This window comes from Sceloporus occidentalis, unplaced genomic scaffold, assembly GCF_023333645.1.
Source record: "Sceloporus occidentalis isolate IW3139 unplaced genomic scaffold, rSceOcc1.0.p SCAF_169, whole genome shotgun sequence".
Lineage (NCBI taxonomy): Eukaryota > Metazoa > Chordata > Lepidosauria > Squamata > Phrynosomatidae > Sceloporus > Sceloporus occidentalis.
In genome coordinates, this window is record NW_028317149.1 from 1,096,631 (window position 1) to 1,118,114 (window position 21,484).

Below are 21,484 nucleotides of genomic sequence, written 5' to 3' on the forward strand. Positions count from 1 at the left end.
TGTACAATTTATAACATGTCTAACTCTTAAAATCTAATATGATGTCAAACAATCTCTATGTCCTGAAAACATAACAAGGGACGAGGAATTAAAGAGCTTGGTGTCTACAGAAACTCAAAATACGGGTATATGGTAGAGACATAGAGGCAATGCAAGGAGGGAAAGGGCAAGTACATGGAGCGGAGAGAGGCTCAAAATGGGGCAAAAGCCCCATAGAAGGTAAATGTTAATGCAAAGCGAGGGTAAAAGGTTTAAAGCCAGAGGAAGAAAAAAAGGTCTGAGATGATAATACTTTCCTACAGGAGGATGGGTTTTTAATATTTATTTATTTTAGGTGCCTTGAGGTCCTGACCCTTCCTGATAAAGGAGATCCAAGCTATTATTAAAGAAAACAAACCAAAGAAAAACACCCGGACCCACTGGATTACCCGGTCTCTGCTATAAGACTTCTCTCCCCCTTGCTTCTTAAACGGATTACATCTGTGATGAAGCGTGGCAACCTGCCCGATGACATGCTAAGGACTAATACTACTCTTCTCTTCGAGGAGGATAGATCTCACCTGGAGGCCAGGAGTTACAGAACAACTACTAAAGTTTGATCTAATTGTTTTCTCAAAGCGGCTACCTTACGAATGTAATCCAACCTTAACAGCTCTCATCCACCCAGGCGCTGTATAGATTTGATGACCCATTGTACAGTCCAGCGGAATATGACTGCATTTTATAAATCAATAACTAGTAAAAACCACCACAAGTAGCCCCCACTAGCCCCACCCTTCTATTGTTTTCTCTGTAGATGCTGAAAAGGTTAGTTGCAAATACTTTGTTCAGATCTTTGAACATCTACAGTAGTCTCCACATCCCATTATATATGTTCAAATATATTGGCTTCCGGGGCAGTGATGTCCACAGAAGGAAGGTGGCTTACGTTTACCAAACTTCTTGCATTATTATCATCATCATCATCATGCTCCCCAGCTGGCTGACATTCAAAAGTGGCACATCCTTCTAGTCCCCCGTGGTAGCGGGACCTTGAGCATGGCATAACATGTAAAGATCCCCAAGCCTTTTGTAGTCAGGTTTCACATAAATAACAGGCCTCTACTCTTTATTTTAAGGTTTTGTAAATATTTAGAAATGTATAAACTTTTGTAGTGAATATATATATATAATTGTTTGCTTGATACATTAGATCAAGCACATCCTCCATCACAAAGATGTTTTTCCCAAAAGTTGGTCCGACTCAAGTTTAAAAGATAATTGTATTTGATCTCTTTTCCATATATATATATATATATATATATATATATATATATATATATATATCTATATCTATATCAAAAGAACTTGTACCCTAATAGAACACCTTTTTTTAGGTATAGATGTGCAAGATCACACGTTTTAAATTCCTTTTGGAACTTACTGTGTCATTTTCCTCATCCGAGTGCATCTGGGCGTTATAGTGGAGTGGGGAGTAAACCCAGCTCCGGTCATCAGGTGGCTGAACCAAAGACGGGGAGAAGAAAGCAGGCAGGAGCAGAAGAAGCACAGTGAGCAGGAAAGATGCAAGAGAAAGTGAAAAACAGAAGGAGAATATAACAACTTAGTGGCCTTACATCCATCTGCCAATTTCACAAATAACTACCGGGGGTTACTTAAAACTAAACAAGTCATCGGTTTCATCATTAGTTTCATCTCTATTTGTATCATTCTAACACTGTTTAATAATGCGTTGAAGGTGCCTTTGAAGCAGGCAGCGTTAACGCACTTAGAGGTACTCACTCACAGAGTCAGCTGATGAGGAGTTTGAGTGCATCCGGTGGAGTCGTGGGGAGTACACCCAGTATCTCCCATCCGTGAACTGTCCCCACGATGAGATGAAGATGCACAATAAAGAGAGGACAAAGGGAGGTAGAGAAATATGAAGGATGAGAGATGCGAGAGAATGAAATGAGATGGTCACAAGCAGAGAGAAAGTAGTAAACCAGTAAAGATTTGCTAGATAGCTGGGGGAGAGAAGGAGCAGGATATTACCTTCCAGAAGGAATAGGGTCTGTATATAAAATGCAACATAGGGAAGAGGCCTACCCATGCAGAGAAGGGTGTGTGGCTGACTTGGATAAATCTATAACCTCCTGTGCCAAGTAGGTTACAAAGACATTAACTCAGAGTACCAATTATTATTCCCAGGAGGTGCAAGATCATGATATTTAGATAGAAGCGGCCAGTGAAATTGTTAAAGCATTAAAGAGTTAGGAGTCCAATAAAAATCAAATCAAAGTGAAAAGGACATTAAAAGATAACGTATACATTGTTGCATGTATTAGTCTTACGACAAAAAAATAAATAAAAATGCTTTTACTTTCAACCCAAATGAGTTAAAATACAAAAGTATGATACTTTATATCGTTTAATGCCCCTGTAATCACCAAAGCATTAATTTTGGTAAGTATTATACTTTTAGAACTGCAGGTCACATTGTAGTAAGAAAGACAAAAACACATCCAAAATCTAAAACTATTAATAAAAAGGTGCTAATGGCATCCTGCACATCCACGGCATGCTTGTACCTTCAGTCTTTGCACTTAAAGTTTAGTTCTTCAAGTAGTCATAGGCATCTAGATAAGCAACATGTGCTTATGAGGCATAGCAGATACTGTTTTTGTAAGGTTTAATTAAACAAACAATAAGCCCTCTTTATGTGATATTTAAAATAAAAGAACAACCAACAAGCCAGTTGCTACCTACTGCAAAGTTAGCATATATATATGAAACCACTGTAGCATTCCTCTATTAACCAAACTTTGTCTTTAATTCTGAGCTCAAATAGTACTGATCGTGTATTAATTAGCTAACGCAGAGAACAGGGCATATTATATTACCCATCTAGTTTCTATACTATTGCAGGAAAACAAACATTATAACAAAGTAGTGAGCAATTCAGCTCCCAGGGCATGCTATGCATAGGCAAGTCTTATTTGTTAAAGTAGAGTGTTTTGTGAGATGCTAAAATGTGTATGCTTGATTAAACAATCAAATCAGTCCATATAACCTTTTTATCACCTCACAACACACATTGACTACTGCAACACTCTTCCGGTTGGCATTCCACTGTCTCAACTCTCTTCTCTGCAGTCTGTCCTAAATGCTAGGCTTATTTTCCTTGCACTCCACCGGCTCCCTATTACCTTAAAAATTAAATATAAGGCCATCCATACATTTCTGCATATTATATATATATATATATATATATATATATATATATTACTCCCCTACTCGACAATTAAATTCTTCCCATGGGCTAAGGCTTCTTTCCTCACCCTCTTCTCGTCTATAAGACTTCACTCGTGCTGCCCCATACCTCCTCTGGGACCTACTTCCACCGAACCTTCAGCTTTCAGCCTCCTTCCCAACACTCAAGACGCATACCATCTTAGTTGCTAGAACTTCCCTTCCACGGTTACAACCCCCGTACTACCTCTCACCCTTTCTCTGTGCCTTATGTTTGTCACCCCATTCCCTAAGGATTGTAAGCTTGCGAGCAGAGCTCTCGCCACTTAATGTATTGGTTTGTCTTAATCTGTCAACTCTAGGCTTGTCATACCCCTTGAATATATGTATTGTATTAAGCGCTGCGTGAATTGTTGGTGCTATGGAAATAAAAGACAATTATTTTCAACTTAGTCACTAAATCCAAATCAGAGCAAAGCAAACCTCAGGGCAGAAATCAAAGTAATAATAAGGTTCAGTTATGCTAAACTAACGTCAATGATGTGTCCAGATCCTCTTGATACAAGCTGAATCTCAAGCAAGACAGACAACCAATATATATACTTAACTACTACAACCGATTACATATGTGGGTACTGATATTTATATATTATAAAAAGTTATATAAAAAAAATAATCCCACTGCACAATTTTAAAAAGTGCAAAGCTCTGTTTTACGTATTATATTTATAGTTTATATACAATAACAAAATTCCATCAATCTTTATCAGCAAAACTATCTTGTCCTTAACATGGATACATTGAAGCAAGCTGTGCAACTTAAAAAGCAATGCTGATTAGGAAATGTATTTAATGTTTTGCTATGATTCTCTCCTTTTTTGTCAGTTATTCAGAGGTCCGTGCTTGCAATCGTTGATATACTGTACCACTACACTATTCTGTATTGCCGAAACTCAACTTCATCTGGATGAATTAAACCGTTTTAAAGTGTATTTCGACTCCCCTGAGCATGTGGCGAGTATACGTTTTACCTTTTAACACTGCATTGAGTTTAGACCCATCTACAAATTTCTAGATGCGGTCATTATCTACAAAAACCTGACTAAAAACGTACCTATTTAATGTGTTCCTTTTTCTACTGACCTCAGTAAGTTCCAGAAGCACAGAGGTTTTAGTTTAAATGTTGCATTCAGTCAATGCCTAGACAATTATGAGAATTTTTCCAGCCGGAATTAGCTTAGACAGATCACTAAATCCACATCAGGGTAAATGGGGGGGGGGGGGGAAATATATTGGGTTAAGCGCTATAACAGTGTATCTCACCCTGTGCCTCATAGAGGTTTGCAAATATAAAACAAATATTGATTTATATCTTCAATGAAATGACATTTGGAGGTTTGTATTTAATCTCACTTTATATACAAAAGTTGTGATGCAGTACAATGCAGTAAATAAGTGGATACAAGCAAAACATCAATACAAAGTCTTGATTATAATATATATATATATATATATATATATATATATATATATATATATATATATATATATATTTCACTGCCTACAGGATAACAGATTATCCACTGAAAATACCTTTTAAAGGTCCCAGAACTAGCAGCTCCTATAGAAAACCAAGTGGTATGAATGACTTACAAAATAAATATCGGTCACTGGCACCTCCTCTTCTTCCTCTGACCTCTGGCTTGCAGTCTCTTCCCCAGGACCGGTTTCGCCAGTGAAGCCAGATGCCTCACTGCAAGGGGGGAAAAAAAGTCAAATTGTTACATAAATAATAATAATAAAAAAAACTCCCCAAAGTTTCTAGGTACGCAAATAAAGTAATAATCATGGTTGACAATGAACTTTACTCACCCCTGGCCCTCAGTTTCCTTCACTATAGCCACACTCTCCACTCTAGTTTCCACCTCAACCGTGATTTGCTGAGGCTCATCTTCTACTCTGGGATCTTCATGAGATCTAAGTATGAACAACAGAACTGCAGATGAAGATTATTTGCATAAAAATAAATTCCCAAACAAAACAGTACACTTTAATTTGATTACACTATAATTAATCGAGGCGACAACCACCTACCGAACATCAAAGCCAGATGACTGAGTACGTCGCCTGTGGCAAAGGAAAAGAATCCCGGTCACGTACCGTTCACCAAATCACAATACTTATTTACACACACCGTTTTTCTCCCAAATCTGTACCTTTTTATTTATTTATTTTTATTTGAATTTGCTTCTCCTCTAATGTAACAAATAAAATACATTTTATGTCATGGTAAAAAGGCTTCTAGAACCCAATGATTTTCCTGCACACTTAGAAAAGGCATAACCGCATGTCCCAATTATTAGCGTAGCATTTGTCCATCCCATGATGTGCTAAAATGTACTCACCGGTACCGTGGTTGCTCTGAGGTCTCAGAGGGAGATCGCTCTGGAATAGACAGGGAAGTGGAGGAAAGGGTGGAAGCAATGGAGGCTGTTGTGGCCTCTTCAAATGAAGGAGGTGTACAGGGGAGAAGATCAGGTCTGTCTATGTATGAAAAGAAACGGATGCATTATCTCTTTATCTTCCATACCTTTATTATTCCACGGCAAATGTTTATAACCATAATTCCATAGGGTGTGCCAGAAGAGTTTATGTGATCAATTCTTAAACGTGTAAAACTTTTATTTTAAAAAGTAAGGACCTCATAACTGCAGGCGCTGCCCTATATTGTCACTGGGTTACATAGGCAACAAAAACAAAAGCTCAGCATAACGTAACCACTCACTATGACCGGCCAATTTATTAATCCATGCAGGAGGAAATCATCCTTATAGTTCCCCCCAACGTTTCTTTATAATCTGAAAGTCTTTGTAATGCCACTGAAACCACTAGGCAGAACACATTCTGCTGTAGGAAATGTATTGCATCTGAAGGGCAGGGTGGTGGAGTTAAGGGGATGAACAAACCTAATTCCTTTGAGTGTTTGCATGTTTCCTCCTAGTCTAAAACTTACTGTCATCCTCCAGAGTTGGATAGCTACGGGCTCCCCGCAAGTCATATTTCACGTCCTCCTGTTCCATAGGTAACTGTCCAGCTGAGAAGGCAGCTGAAGGTCCAGTAGGGCGAGGGGCCAGAAGGGTACTCCTACCCTTTTTAGAAGGAGAAGACTTCAGAGCTGAGGGATAAGACGAGAGATTTGTTTAAAAAAGAAAAAATATACATATTCTACATAGCCTTTAACCACCACCTAAACCGTCACATAATATAAATTCTTGGACCAAGCATAGCCAACAGGTGGCTTTTACAAACGAGTCACTGTTTCCTCCAAACAGGGCTGTACATTAGTCATAAATGAGGTCACACACACAACTTGATGCATCAAAATAACAAAGAAGAGAGGGACAGCATCGGACAACACTGACAAACCACTTAAGCCTGCAGGAAGCGGAATGCAGTGTGTGATCAGAAGGAGCGGCAAAAGTAACTTGGGGTCTGTGATATTAAATGTAGAACAGCTTTTTTATCTGTTTATTTTATTGAAACACATTACAGTGAAGAATGGCTACATCAAAAGCAAAATCTGAGAATATCTTTAGGACCGAGAATGAGTTCTTCCTCGTGGAAAAGGTTACAATCATGGGTTTCAATATTATCCTTTAACATAAATGTTAATCCCTAATAGGTTTGAGCTTTCATCCACAATGTAAAAAAACAAAAAGGTTACCTTCAAGTTGTCACAATTGGACTTACAATGTATACTGATGACTGCCCAGAGTAGGCTAGGCTTTAATATACTGAGGTCCAGAAGATACAGGAAAAATACAAAAAGGGACCTTAGCAGATATGCTCTAACACATAGTCCAACCACTTCATGACAGAGGACAATCTGCACTTGAGAATCCTACACATAACCCACACAAACTACTGGTATTTATCTTTTTTTTTTTTTTTACCATGACGAGCATTTTCTTTGAAGGCTATATATATATATATATATATATATATATATATATATATATATATATATATATATATATATATTTACTCACAGAGTCCATTGCACACCATTCCAAATATTCCAAGCCCGGTGCTAGTAACCAGCAGTTTCCATATAAAACACTTTCAAAAAGATGGTCAGCACTCTAGGTCTTTAAATTGACAATTTCATTTTATTCAAAGTCAAGTTGACGTTTCAGTCATTACTGACTTTCATCAGGACATATATTTGAACTAAAACAAACACATATTTATAAAAAAATAGCTTGAGAACTCACCAATCTGAAGTGAGTGGGTGTGTGCTGAAATCGGCGTGTCAATGCCATTAGTGAACATGTGTGTAATAACACTGCTCATACCCGGAAGTGCAGTGTAACATTATTGTGTTCCTGTTACTATAGTAACACAGTTTATTCAGTTTGTGCACAATCAGAAATGTTTTAAAATGATGTGAAATATGTTCTGAGGCCCCTAAGAGCTCATTATGTTAAATTTAAAGTGCTTATAATGTGCAAACATGATTGGGGATTAACTATAAATGTTAAATATATCTACAATATGTCATATAGTGAATATAGGTATTTACTAGACATACTGACAAAGAGTACCAATAATGTGCAATGAATTGTGCAAACTGCAAATAGTACAAAAAGTACAAATAACAAATGTGCAAAATTTAAACTAGTCCAAAATTTAAAGTGACAGTGCAAATATGTTCCTAAATGTTAACCACTAACATAAACATTATATACTTTTATTATTAAAATACAAAGATACATCACATTAAAAACCAAGCATGTCGATAGATGCAGCACTAAAAAAAGTGCCTGCAAATGCAACATGCAATACCAACTCACTTTAAATCACCATTATTATTAAATGGACAAATCAGTGGAATTTGAATCTACCAAAATCCCTAATTCAAATATGTATAGATATAGGGCATATTTAATAATTTGGTGTGTCCATTATTATTGAACACAGTTCCTTATTCATGTATACATCTAAATTCAACATAAAGACACTATAATACACAATTTAACTCATGGGTATCTATTGTCTAATGTAGTACCTGATACCACAATTAAATCAAGAAGATCTCTACTGGTATAACTCCATCCATATACCACAAAACATTACACTATATGATTTTCCACAGTATCCACAAATACGTTCTAAGCTTAATAAAAGGGTTACATATCAGTCACATACAGTGTTCTACTCCCCCAGTACCTACTCCAAAATGCCGCATACAGGCATTGGACACTAACTATATACAGTTTGCGAGATAACTCATAAAAACGATGTATATGTGAGCTTTCCATTCAATCCAAAGGGGGACATTGTCTTCAGATGAAAGATCCAGTATGTTTCTCTCTGTAATAGGTGCCTTCCACGGTCGCCCCCTCTCAATGACTCCGGGACGTGGTCAATTGCTATAAACCTGAGGGATGTCAGAGGATGTTTAAGATCCAAAAAATGTTTTGCCACAGGCTTATCAGACTCCCCATCCCTGTAGGCTACCCGAATACTGGATCTATGACCCCTAATACGCTCACCTAGAGTAGTTTCTGTTTTGCCTATATATACACAAGGCCACAGGGACACTGTATCTTGTAGATCACATACTCTGTCTTGCATGTGATCCGATGTCTGATGTTGTAGACTCTGCCCGTATGTGGGTGTGCAAATGTTTTACCTGGAGTCATATGTCCACATGTGACGCATCCCAAACATCTGACACTCCCATAATTCTTAAATTTACTTCGACCCTCTGAGTAGCTCTCTACCTGGTCAGTCCGTACCAGGAGGTCCCTTAGATTCTTTTGTCTCTTGTAACTCATTAGCGGGGCCTGATGGAATGCCTGAGGCAAGGAAGCGTCGCAGGTGAGCATATTCCAATTCTTCCTAATGCTTCTAGTTAAATGTTGAGATCCAGCATTGTATGTGGTTGTACATACCATTTGTGTATTCAAAGATTTACCAACTTTCGTATGCGACTGTGTAGCTTTTTCCATAGCTGCTGTCAAGATCTTGGTAGTATAACCTCTTGCCATAAACTTATTGTACATCAACTGCAACTGTTCCTGTTTCTTATCTTCATCCGTATTGTTCCTGATCACTCTAATAAATTGTGAATACGGTAAGGATCTTTTCAAATGATTAGGGTGTGCACTTTCGGCATGTAGTAGAGTATTTCTATCCGTTGGCTTACTATACATGGAATACTTTAGTTTATTATTTTCGATGTAAATAGACAAATCAAGATAATTGATAGTTGATGAACTTATTTGAGCAATAACTTTAATAGGGGTTGGTAGAGAATTTATCTCCACAACAAACATCTCCGCTTCCTCAACGGTACCCCTCCATAGTACCAACACATCATCGATATATCGAAAATACCTCAAGATTTTATTTGCATGTGTTTTTAACCATGTACGTCTTTCTACTTCATACATGTATGCATTAGCATACATGGGCGCCATGGCTGCTCCCATCGATGTTCCCGACCTTTGTATATACCACTTATTCTCGAAGCGGAAATAATTGTATTGTAATGTGATCATTAGTAACTCCAAAGTAAATTCCAGGGGGGGACCATGATATAAAGATGAATCTAAGAGTAGCCTTCTCATTGCTTCCACACCCTCCTCATGAGGGATGACCGTATATAAACTACTAACGTCCATGGATATTAAAATGACGTTATGCAGATCCTCATTTATAGAGTCCAGTTGATGTATCAAAGAACCTGTGTCTTTTATGATTGTGGGGATAGCCTCAACAGAATCCTTAAATTGTGCATCAAGCCATTTCGCTATTGGTTCAAGGACACCACCTATCGCCGAAACGATAGGGCGTCCAGGTGGTCTTTGAGCATGCTTGTGTATCTTTGGCAAGCTATAAATAATTGGGGTACGTGGATTTTTCTTAATCAGGTAATCGTACAATTTCATATCAATGATTCCCATGCGCAGTCCTGTACTTAGGGTCTCCTCCACCTGGTTAACATTTAGGAACATATTTGCACTGTCACTTTAAATTTTGGACTAGTTTAAATTTTGCACATTTGTTATTTGTACTTTTTGTACTATTTGCAGTTTGCACAATTCATTGCACATTATTGGTACTCTGTGTCAGTATGTCTAGTAAATACCTATATTCACTATATGACATATTGTAGATATATTTAACATTTATAGTTAATCCCCAATCATGTTTGCACATTATAAGCACTTTAAATTTAACATAATGAGCTCTTAGGGGCCTCAGAACATATTTCACATCATTTTAAAACATTTCTGATTGTGCACAAACTGAATAAACTGTGTTACTATAGTAACAGGAACACAATAATGTTACACTGCACTTCCGGGTATGAGCAGTGTTATTACACACATGTTCACTAATGGCATTGACACGCCGATTTCAGCACACACCCACTCACTTCAGATTGGTGAGTTCTCAAGCTATTTTTTTATAAATATGTGTTTGTTTTAGTTCAAATATATGTCCTGATGAAAGTCAGTAATGACTGAAACGTCAACTTGACTTTGAATAAAATGAAATTGTCAATTTAAAGACCTAGAGTGCTGACCATCTTTTTGAAAGTGTTTTTTATATATATATATATATATATATATATATATATATATATATATATATATATATAATATATAATTTAGTTTTACTATAAATACAAGGGCAGAATATTTTAAAACAAGCAGTTTCTCCAGCAAAATTTTATATAAAAATATATAGTTTAAATAGAAATGTAATCTCTTTTGCAATCACATTTTTTCTCTTGTTAATACTAAACCTGCAAATTTCCCACACTAAACTAACAGTGAGATGGGACCGAAAAATCCCAATGATCACATGACCGGGGTTCATGCATCTGGCCCCCTGAAGTGCCCTGTATTCTACTCTTCTGTATCGTGATCTGTTGGAGATCACAGTTTAAAGAAGCACAGAGGTATTTTGTATGTAAGCAATATTCTATGACACCGCAATGGCCTTTATTTGGCAGATGGAAAATAATGTTTTTCTGTGAACGGATTAATGCTTCCTAAACTACAGTAACAAAGTGTGAAGGATCATTCATAAACTGGCATGCGTTCAACACTGACCTGGATATACAACAGACCAGTTTTTCATCTTATCCTACTGGAAAGATAGTTCAAGCTAATCTTGCCATCACCGATATTGGAATGAGATGCAGCACTTGTTTGCCCTGTTCTACAGCCATCTACAGCAACTAACCTGCTTGTTTTCAGGGCAACCTTGAAGTTGCATAATATCATATTTGCTAGCAAATGCATTACATGAAAAAAAAAAAAAGCTTGATATATTCATGTAAATACTAAAAAAACATGTTTCCCCATAGTATTTTGGAAGGTTGTGGTCATAAGTCTTCCCCTCTACTAAACTCAAAGTTATGAAAGTCATAGTAGATGTAATTTTTTGAGCCTATAAAAACAACTTTAGCTAAAGTCAATTATGATTGACTAATACAGCTATATTTTAATTTTATAGGCAAACATATATACTCACAGGTTGTCTTGCGAAACACTGTGTTAGTCATAAATTTGAAGAATCGTTCTGCATAAAAACTCGGTCTATGCACAGACACAGTGTCCTGAAACAAAATAGGCAGTGTCAATATACAATGTTTTTTCAATGAAAGAATAATCAACCATAGATACTATATGGTAGCCTTGGTAGTGCCATGTTAAAAGCCACCAAGCTCTTCACCATTCTACTGCACATGCTTGGAGGCAACATGCCTGTGTGCTTGATTTAATACATATGCTAGCAATCGGTGTGGTTACAACACCTAAACACAAATAATTAAGAGTGTCCACATACATCTGGTCATATAGTGTATAAGCGATCAATTTCTTATAGCCCTACATACTGTCACAGAGATCCCAACTGATCCTAAACACCTACCCCAGTATCATTAGCCTCTGCAAGGCAGCTTGCACATGCATAGAAAATCTTATAGAACTACCGCTGGGAACTAAATAAAGCAACACTTATGTTTGAAAACAAATGAAGAATACACAGTTGCTTTCAAAACAGGAAAAGAAAGCATTGCTAAACCCTATGATTTCTAGACTGAATTAAATTTACAGGATAAGTACCGTATTTGCTCGATTATAAGACAAGGTTTTTTCCAGAGCAAATGCTCTGAAAAATACCCCTCGTCTTATATTCGGGGTCGTCTTATAATCAGACTTCAACTAGGTCTGACTATGAGACTAAGATCCAGATCCCCCGCAGCGATGCAGGAGGGGACCTGGATCCTCCTGGGCCCCCCCCCACTTACCAGTACTTCTGAGTCCCGGTGCTTAGTCCGGGCAGCGTGTAGAGCTCTACGCGATTCGCGTACACAACTTCCGCCGCAGATGGGAGGAGGTGCGGTTAGTAGCGGGGGTTGTCTGCGTCCATCGCGCAGACCTTCCCCGGCTGTCAGAGATCAGAGTTCCACCGGGGACTCAGAAGCTCCGGTAAGTTTGGAGGAGGGAGGGAGTGTTAAATGGGGGGCATAAGGCATTTCTGGAGGCAGAGTGCTCTGTGAAATGTCTTATACCTCCCCCTATGTGCCACTCTCCCCCATAATATGCCTTTTAACACCCTAAATGCCATACTGGCATATAGGGGTATAAGGCAATTCTGGAGGCAGAGTGGCATATCATATCATGGGTCACAGTGACATTTAGAGGGTTAAAAGGCATATCATGGGGCACAGTGGCATATAGGGGGTATAAGGCATTTCTGGGGCAGAGTGGCAAGGCAGGGGGCAGATGTGCATAACTGGGGGGGCAGGTTGAAAAGAAAAAGGAAATAAAAACAAAATATTTTTCTCAATCATAGCTTTTATTTAAAAAATTGTTCACATAGTTTACATGAATTAACATTTACTGGTAAAACTTTTTTCCTGTAGGGTTGTCTTGTATTCAGGCTCTCTTTTTCATAAATTAATAGTCAGATTTTGGGGGGTTGTTTTATAATCAGGGTCGTCTTATGATCGAGCAAATACGGTATGTTTTATATGAATGTCTGACAGAGATGTGTTAAACATGGCAGTAAATAGTTATGCACTGAATACATGGGTGATGCACTTAGGAATACAATTACAAACATATACAATGTAACCAAGTGTGACATAACATTGCATGGGACTTACCCCATCGTGTACCAAAGCCTTCCATGTGTGTTCCAGCTTCTTAATAAGCCTTAAATACAAACACATAAAAAAGTAATTGATAGTATTGGAATGTAAATTAAGATATATAGTGGTGTTGTATTTGCCTATATATATATATATATATATATATATATATATATATATATATATATATATATATATACACATATACACATATACACACACACATATATATATATATACAAACACACGTAATTAGCATAACTATGCAGATTTAAACAAAAAATGTATCACCTGTATGATTGCAAGATGTCAATAATTCCAATGTACAACAGCAGACGCTCCCCTCTCCCATTCACAGCTGGAATGCCTCCCATTCTGAAAAACAAAGAGACATATACATTTGCATACACTAGCTTTGTGTGTATTTCTCTCTCTATGGCACAGTCTAAGTTTAGGGGGAGAATTTGGGCTAATCCCATAAAGTAGATGGTAGTAGAACATGGCGAGCAAGTGCTCCATCCCACTCTAACACAAGGGACCTCTCCCTCTGTCAGGCGCTATATAAACCGATAAATAATAAACAGGTATATAAATGTTCTACTAAAAAAATGAACATGCACTAGAATTTGTAAATATATTCCTCCAAAAATGGCAGAAATTCTGCAATCTCTCTATGGTACACCTAAAAAGGGGCTAAGAAAAGCAGATGATATGGGAGACAAATTTCACCAATCATGAGATTACCACCTCTTGCCACAAAACACATGTTGTATAAGAAATATGCTAGCATGGATGAAGAAAATATCACTAATCAAAACTATACTGTTATCACAGTGTCCTGAGAATATTTAATATGCTTTTTACACACCATAAATAAATTGCATGTAGCATCAAGTTTGAATTTAGTATGTTATATTTAAATAAAAACAAGCATAGACACATACAACTAACCATTGCAACCTAAGAGATGATGATCAAGAATACATAACTGCTACTTCTCGTCAGATGGATGTTGTAGCTCAATTCCCCCAATGGGATCAACTCACGGCATCCCAACTAACTAGGGATGCAACTAACGATTATTTTCATAATCGATTAGTTGGCCGATTATTTTTTTGATTAATCGGATAAAAAAAAATATGCAAATTTTTCGTTTATTTAAAATAAAAACTTATAATTTACATTAAGATGTGTCATTAACACTTTTATCTCTTTATCACAATGGCATTTCTCTATTTGCCTTCTTATTTTACGGACATAATTAAAGCTATATTTTAAAAAGGTACCCAAAGAACCCAAAACACATTATTTCTCAAACTAAGTTTTACCAAAATACCCCAAAAAAAGTTTTACTAGTAAATAAAATAATAAAAATGCCTCTTGTTTATATTTTCTTTTATTTGCCAAGCTGCCCCAGTTATGCACATCTCACCCCCAGCTTGTGACTCTGCCCTCAGAAACGCCTTATACCTCCTATATGCCAGAGATGCCACTGTGCCCCCTGATATCCCTTATACCCCCTATATGCTACTCTGTCCCCTGATATGCCTTATACTCCCTATATGCCACTGTGCCCCCCCCGATATTCCTTATACCCCCCCTATATAAAAATCGATTATCGATTTTGTCGATTCGTTGTTGCAGCCCTACAACTAACCACAGTTTACAGACACACTTTCAGGTTTAAATACGGAGTAAGCCTAGTGACAACTACTCACGTGTCATCTGTATCTATTGACTCCCCTCGAGCTGCTCCTCCTTGGATGGACTCCATCGCAGTGGAATACAGTGCCTTTTGTGCCACGGGACGTTTCTCGTCAGCTTGGCTCTGGGCTCCCTCAGTCTGCCGCTCACGTTCCTGCTGCTCCATGTTGTGCACCCCCAATAGGAGGCTATAATCCATAATCTTGAAACTTTCGAGGACCTGTGCACGCAACGAACAGTCAGACCCACACTTCCTACAAAACCTTATCCAACCCTGTAAACACTGTCTACGACACATACAATCCACGTACGTGCAATCCGCGTACACGCATGCAACAAAAACTACAAAACAAGGTTCTGTTATAAGCAAACTTAAATAGCCAACTGAAAATAGCTGAATTCTGGTCATTTCGCTCACGTACTTCAAGGGCTTCATACATAATGAATAAGGGAGTTGTGACTAGAAAGGTTTTTTTGTACATGCAGAGTTGTGTACTAGAGGGACGTTGGTTAAATGGCACACTGCTTTGAGCAGCCTATACGTTTCAAACTACGGAGCAGCAATTTTCTGTTGGCAACTGTCTAATTACTTCCCATTGACTTTAGTGGGGGCCCAACTTGAAGGTGTATCTGAAATATGCTACATTTTAAATAAGTACATTAAAATACACTTCAAGTTGGATTAGGTACAGGATGGGGAGAACTTAAATTTTTTTTTTTTTTTAAAACAAATGTATACATGATTTGGGTGCTCTTTAGTGTGACAGAAGATGTGTATAATTAAGCATATAGATGTTCTAATAAATGAAGAAAGAAAAGCTTTCCCCCATTTAAGAGTTTATAGGACTGGAACATTTTGGGACTGTGACAAATATGAAAAGAACCATCCCATTTGTTGTGAAAGACCTCAGTGTCGGCATTGTTGGGAAGTGAGCGGGTTTGCTAAAGGTTAGAATGACCTAAATAATGCAATCATTTTGTGGGTAAACACAGCTTGACTAGGGAGAATTTCAAAAGAATTTCATAATTTAGGGAAACAAATGATGCACCCAGAATTGGTTGTTTTGCTTCAAGTTTGCTTGGATGGAGATGTGGGGAGAGGGAGAAGGGAAAGAAGACCCACCACAAGTATTTTTTGGAAGGCCTCTCACCAAACAGTCCCTCTGTAGGGTTTTGACCAGCGCACTGAAGGTATCGGTATCCAAGAGCAGGCCCTCAGGAGCATCCTGCATGAAGTCCAGGTCTTTGTAGGTGGGGCTGCGTTTCTCCCGCTCTTTTTTCGATGCGCGTCGCTTGTGGGTGGAGCCCTTCAGGTCGTACTTGAAATGCATGCGTACCACACGTGGCAAGATGTTGTTCATGACAACAACCCGGATGTTCTTCCCGCCAGATTGTACACAGTACAAGCCGTAAAACTTAGGCAGCAAAGTCCGTGGGTTCTGGTTCAGGTTCTGCCAGTTTAGGAAAACATATAATTATATTCACATATTGGGGGTAAAAAAAAAAAATTGTGCTGCATCTGAAGCTGAAATTAAATACAAAGCCTAGCTCCAGAAACGATGTTTCGGGAAAAGGACAACAACCAAGACATACCATGTAATAGCCTGGGAGTAATTTCTGCAAAAATTCAGCTTCCTTGTGCATCACGGTTTTAATAATAAATTCATCATCACTGGTGACATAAAACAGAGATCCGCTGGCGCCAGGATTAGAGAGCTCGATTAAAGGTTCACTGCAGAGGGAATACTGTTACAAAAAAAAAAAAAAAAGTTAAAAGACTGAAAGATAGATAAGTTTAGAAAAACCATCCAAGAAAGTACTCACCAAATAATCATCTGGACGGATTCCAAAAAGTTCTCTGAAATAGCGGAACGCTACAGGGGCATAGGTCTTAAAACGGAAGTCTGGGTAGTGATGAGCTGGGGTCAGATTACTGCCTTCACTATGCAAGAAGAAAGAAGCCATGAAACAGTATAACAGGTATTGAGTTGTATCGTGTTAGGCGAAGAAAGAAAGGGAGCCTTTAGTAAAGTGGATACCTTTATTGGTGAACTGAAGTATAATGGATTGCCAATAAAGATACCATCTTTACCAAAATATTAGACAGACAACATTAATGACAAAAGCATTGAATAATAGTAATAATAATAATAATAATATCAGCCTCTCACCTGGGGAAAAATATGCTCTCCACTACATAGAAATCCTGCATCAGCACATCCCTCTCAGGTTTAGAACTAAGGTTACCAACGGTGTACCCTATGCCCAGCTGGATGGCACCTTTTAATGTGGATGATGTGGTCTGGGGATATGAAAGCAGACAAGCTGAAAGGGTGGCTATCCGCACAATTATTTGTAATCATTTAACCCCCTAACATTGGTAGACTAATACACACACACACACATATACATATATATTGTCATTCCAAAATTCTGTTAGTCCAATAAAAAAAGGTATTACCACAAGATACTTATTCCATCTGTTATTTGAGATTGACACCACTGGACTAATACGGCTACAATCTCTACTAATATATATATATATATATATATATATATATATATATATATATATATATATATATATATATATATATTAGTAGAGGTTGTAGCCGTATTAGTCCAGTTGCAATATATATTGCAAGTAGACCTATACGCTCAAACTTCCCTACAGTGACTGAACCCTTACTGTGACAAAAACACAGTAGAGCAGGTCTCCCTGCAATGTCATCCTGTGGAAGAGCTCTATGGAAGACGGGACATCCTAGCAAGCCATAAAGAATCAGCTCAGTGTCGTGTTTGGGCAAGGGAAAACCACCTAAAATATCATAAGACCGACCAAACGGCAGCCTCCAGGTCTATAGATAAAGCAAGCTTATTGGAACAAAGCGAGGGGGGGGGGGTTATTACATTACTGTTTTTAATGATCCAGGACCAAAAATATTTTTCAAATGGGACTTCCCCTTTAGCATGCTAAACATTATAATATGATGCATCTCTACAGAATAAGCAATCTATAAGCAGGTGTGGGTCCTGACTCCTGCACCATGTCGGCATTTCTACTGCTAATTTCAAACGCCATTTACTTACGTCATATATTTACACGAAAAATACCTACATTGTCTGCAAATGAATGTACAGCATCTAACCACATAACGATTACACAGTATACACTTCCGTACTGATTATATGTTTGCCTGCATACAGGTTGTGTGTAAAGTACAGTATCGGTGCAAAGGGGACAAACGTGGAATAATCTGCAGGCTGTTATGGTGACTATTTCTTTCAATTGAACCTCCGAGGTGTCAGTTAACATTATATTACGACATGTAATGTTCATTATATGTGATTTGCAGTATGATTGTACTAGAAAGCACCAACATATTCTGCAAACAAACATCAGCATATCCATGGAAGAGTTGCTTGTGGGATGTGCCTGTAGTAGAAATGCTGAGCTGTATAAATGAACGTCTAACCTTCTTATAAGTGGTCTCTCCTGAAGCATCAACGCCACGGTGCCCAATTTTCTTACCAGTTCCCGTCTGCCCAGATAACGACGCGACCTGAGGGAAGAAAATGATCAAGAGATCAACAATGCAAACACACACATAGAGAACGCTAGCAATATGAAGACGGGGCATGGCGCGCTTGGACAACAAACCCCTTCAACTGTCCCATAAATAGGGCTGATAGAAGTACAGCGGAGGCTCACCTCGGATTTCTTTGCAATCGAATCTGCGGAGAGAAAAGCGCGAGCGATAAGCAAAGCATACACAGGATTAGGCAGAGAAGAAGCCGCTCTAAGTCACGCTGAGTGAAAAGCAGGTCGATATTTGTGCTTTATAACCAATATGCCAATCGTTATGGCACTGGGGAAATATTATGATACTTTTCAAAGTGATAACTATGTTTATTTTCAAACATGTGAAAATACAATGCATATATGTGGTATTATCTATGCCCAGCCCCATATACATACACACTAATATATATATACTGTGCATTTATACAAAAATATTACAAACACTAAGGTGACATTAGTTTCATTGGTGGATACCTTTGTCCATATGATCACCCCTTTATCTAGGTCAACATGTTCTGTTTAGGCAGATACTGCTCTTCTTAGTTTAACCTATTCACTGCTACTATGTGTCCTCAGTGATACAAACAAGCAGCAGGAAGCAGATGAAGAGCGAGGATTACAAGGAAAGGGTGAGATTGTGGCAGTGGCTGGATTTAGTCTCAGAGAGGAGGCTGGACAAAAGATTATCCTTCCATTGACATCATCGCTAGATAGTCTCACTAAGCCATCCCAGCAGACTGTAAGCTCTTTGGGCAGCAGCGGGATGGGGGTGTCATACGGCATCACACAATACCACTTCCCTCATCCTAATAATAGCGCTGTGAAACAAAGCTAAAAAAAAAACATGATTCTCAACGGTGTCATTACATTTAGTGTATGCACAAAATATGGAAACAAAATGCCACTTAGTGCTGGGAAGAAACAGTATTAAGAAGCAAATAACCGCGGCACAGTTTGTCAAAGGAAGGCATGTTCAACTAACGGTCCTCTTATGTACAGCTCATAACTTTATGTTATTACATGGATTGACCCAGCAATGTTAGTCCTAGAAGCTAACACTTCTCACTCTTCTGTACACACGTACCCTAATATTACACGGACACATCGTATTCCTGCAGGTACCACAAATTACTATATCCGGCAACTCTATAATATCCTAGAAGCCCGGCGGGCATCTAACATCTATTAAGATCTTCTGCAGTTCCTCGGTATTATTCAGAATGCAAACGCTCAAAGCTCATTTAACACACACCATTTCTCAGTCTCAGATTGCTATATAGGTGACAATGCCTCAAACCTATTCCTCCCTCGGTGACCTCCTTACTCCATAAAATCAGTATGTCTGCCTGGATCCAGTTACAATTAAGTCACAGCTTTAAATCAGTAGGTGTAAAAAACAGGACAGATGACAAGGAAAGGCATTTGAGAGATCCTGTGGCTGAACATCATCACCTTTGTCTATAATTTCCTCCTGGGTCTTTGTTTTTGAACGGCCATATGTGCCACTCTATTGAAATTAGTTGGGCCCTGCTCCACTTCCCATTCATTCTCTAGCCAAGGTACTGTTCCTGATCCCTGGGTTTAGTGTCCTTGCATTTATGACATCTTATCGTACATGCCAGATTTTCTGCACACATTTCATCGCATATTCAATCATCCTCTTACCAAAGAACATCCATTTCTACCTTGGTATGACCTCATATTTTATGTGACGTGCTCCGTGGCCCCTTAGAATATCAATTTCTGTGCTTATCTCACCCACCAAGGCCTCTCTGACTTATCAGAAGTCCATTTCCATTCTCTAGCCTTTCGCCCACGTGTGTCTTTTATACACCACTCTCCCACCTCATCACCTCAGTCAACTCGTTATCCTTCCAACGGTACCGACACTCTACCCTAGAGCGGTCCCTTTATATCGATATAAAACCTTATCCCCTTCTGGTCAGTTCCTACACCTCCCCAGCGCCCACCGCCATTTGTAACCCAGAAAAGGCGTCCCGTACCTTCCCCGACATCATCGCCGGCTTCCCCTGTTCCCCTTTCTTGTGTCCCCCCAAAACCCTCTTCCTCCTCAGGATCCTCCATCCCTTTTCTTTCCTCTATGTTCTCCGACAGCTGCGCCGTACAAACCGTCTACAACGTCATCACGCACTGCGGAAAATTCTCGCCATTGAACAATATCCCTACGTGAGCGGGGATACGAGCTCTCGGCGGCCATGTTTGTTGTGGGCAATTTAAAGATTATGGTAACACTTATATACAAACACAATATAACGGCACTGAAGATAATATATGAACAATACTTGTATATGCGATCAATATAAGGATCAGGGCATTTTATTTATAGTACAATTTACATAAAGCTCATCATCATTATACACTTACTTATAGTACTACTGAAATGTTATCCATTCATAATGAGTTACGCATGCGAAGACACGAGGAAAAGTGATTAGATTGTCGGTTGTGATCGGAACGCTTCATCTGAACTGTAGCCGTATAGTTTAACCCTTACAATGTTGCAATTGTTTGATACTAAATGTAATAATCTTATAGATGGGAATGCTGTGAGATCATTTCTGTCCAGCTCTCGCTGTCGGTTCTGATCATAATAAATCGGTTCCACAATTAGGCTGTATTCGGCTTCGATGCGGTCACATAGATGTCGGTCCCAGAAGTTTGTGGCATTGTTATGAGATGGCTTGACTGCCTCTGCCCCAAATAACTCGCTGTGCCCGCGGACGCGGAGTGCCGGGACTTGCTTTGCACGGGATAGGCTATGCGGGCGG

The 21,484-nt window shown here is 38.6% G+C and overlaps 1 protein-coding gene across 1 annotated transcript; it reads right to left on the reverse strand.

Annotated features, from left to right (window-relative positions):
• Positions 1-44: 44 nt before the first annotated feature.
• Positions 45-20,710, reverse strand: PIP5K1C (phosphatidylinositol-4-phosphate 5-kinase type 1 gamma). Its single transcript, XM_089501273.1, has 17 exons — positions 20,699-20,710; positions 18,589-18,675; positions 17,284-17,414; positions 16,937-17,054; positions 16,706-16,858; positions 16,264-16,563; positions 15,127-15,332; positions 13,700-13,783; positions 13,424-13,472; positions 11,785-11,869; positions 6,245-6,406; positions 5,637-5,775; positions 5,326-5,358; positions 5,104-5,208; positions 4,885-4,984; positions 1,424-1,501; positions 45-62 (listed from the first exon to the last, which is right to left on the reverse strand). The coding sequence occupies exons 1-17, from the start codon at positions 20,708-20,710 to the stop codon at positions 45-47; spliced, it is 1,860 nt and encodes a 619-aa protein (XP_089357399.1).
• Positions 20,711-21,484: the final 774 nt, after the last annotated feature.

What these genes read in the sequence shown, in the direction of transcription:
- PIP5K1C (XM_089501273.1), bottom strand. An exon ending in AGGCTTTGGTACACGATGGG is followed by an intron (nt 11,870 to 13,423) that starts GTAAGTCCCATG and finishes ATTTTGTTTCAG; the next exon opens with GACACTGTGTCTGTGCATAG. An exon ending in TCAGAGCAACCACGGTACCG is followed by an intron (nt 5,359 to 5,636) that starts GTGAGTACATTT and finishes CCTTTGCCACAG; the next exon opens with GCGACGTACTCAGTCATCTG.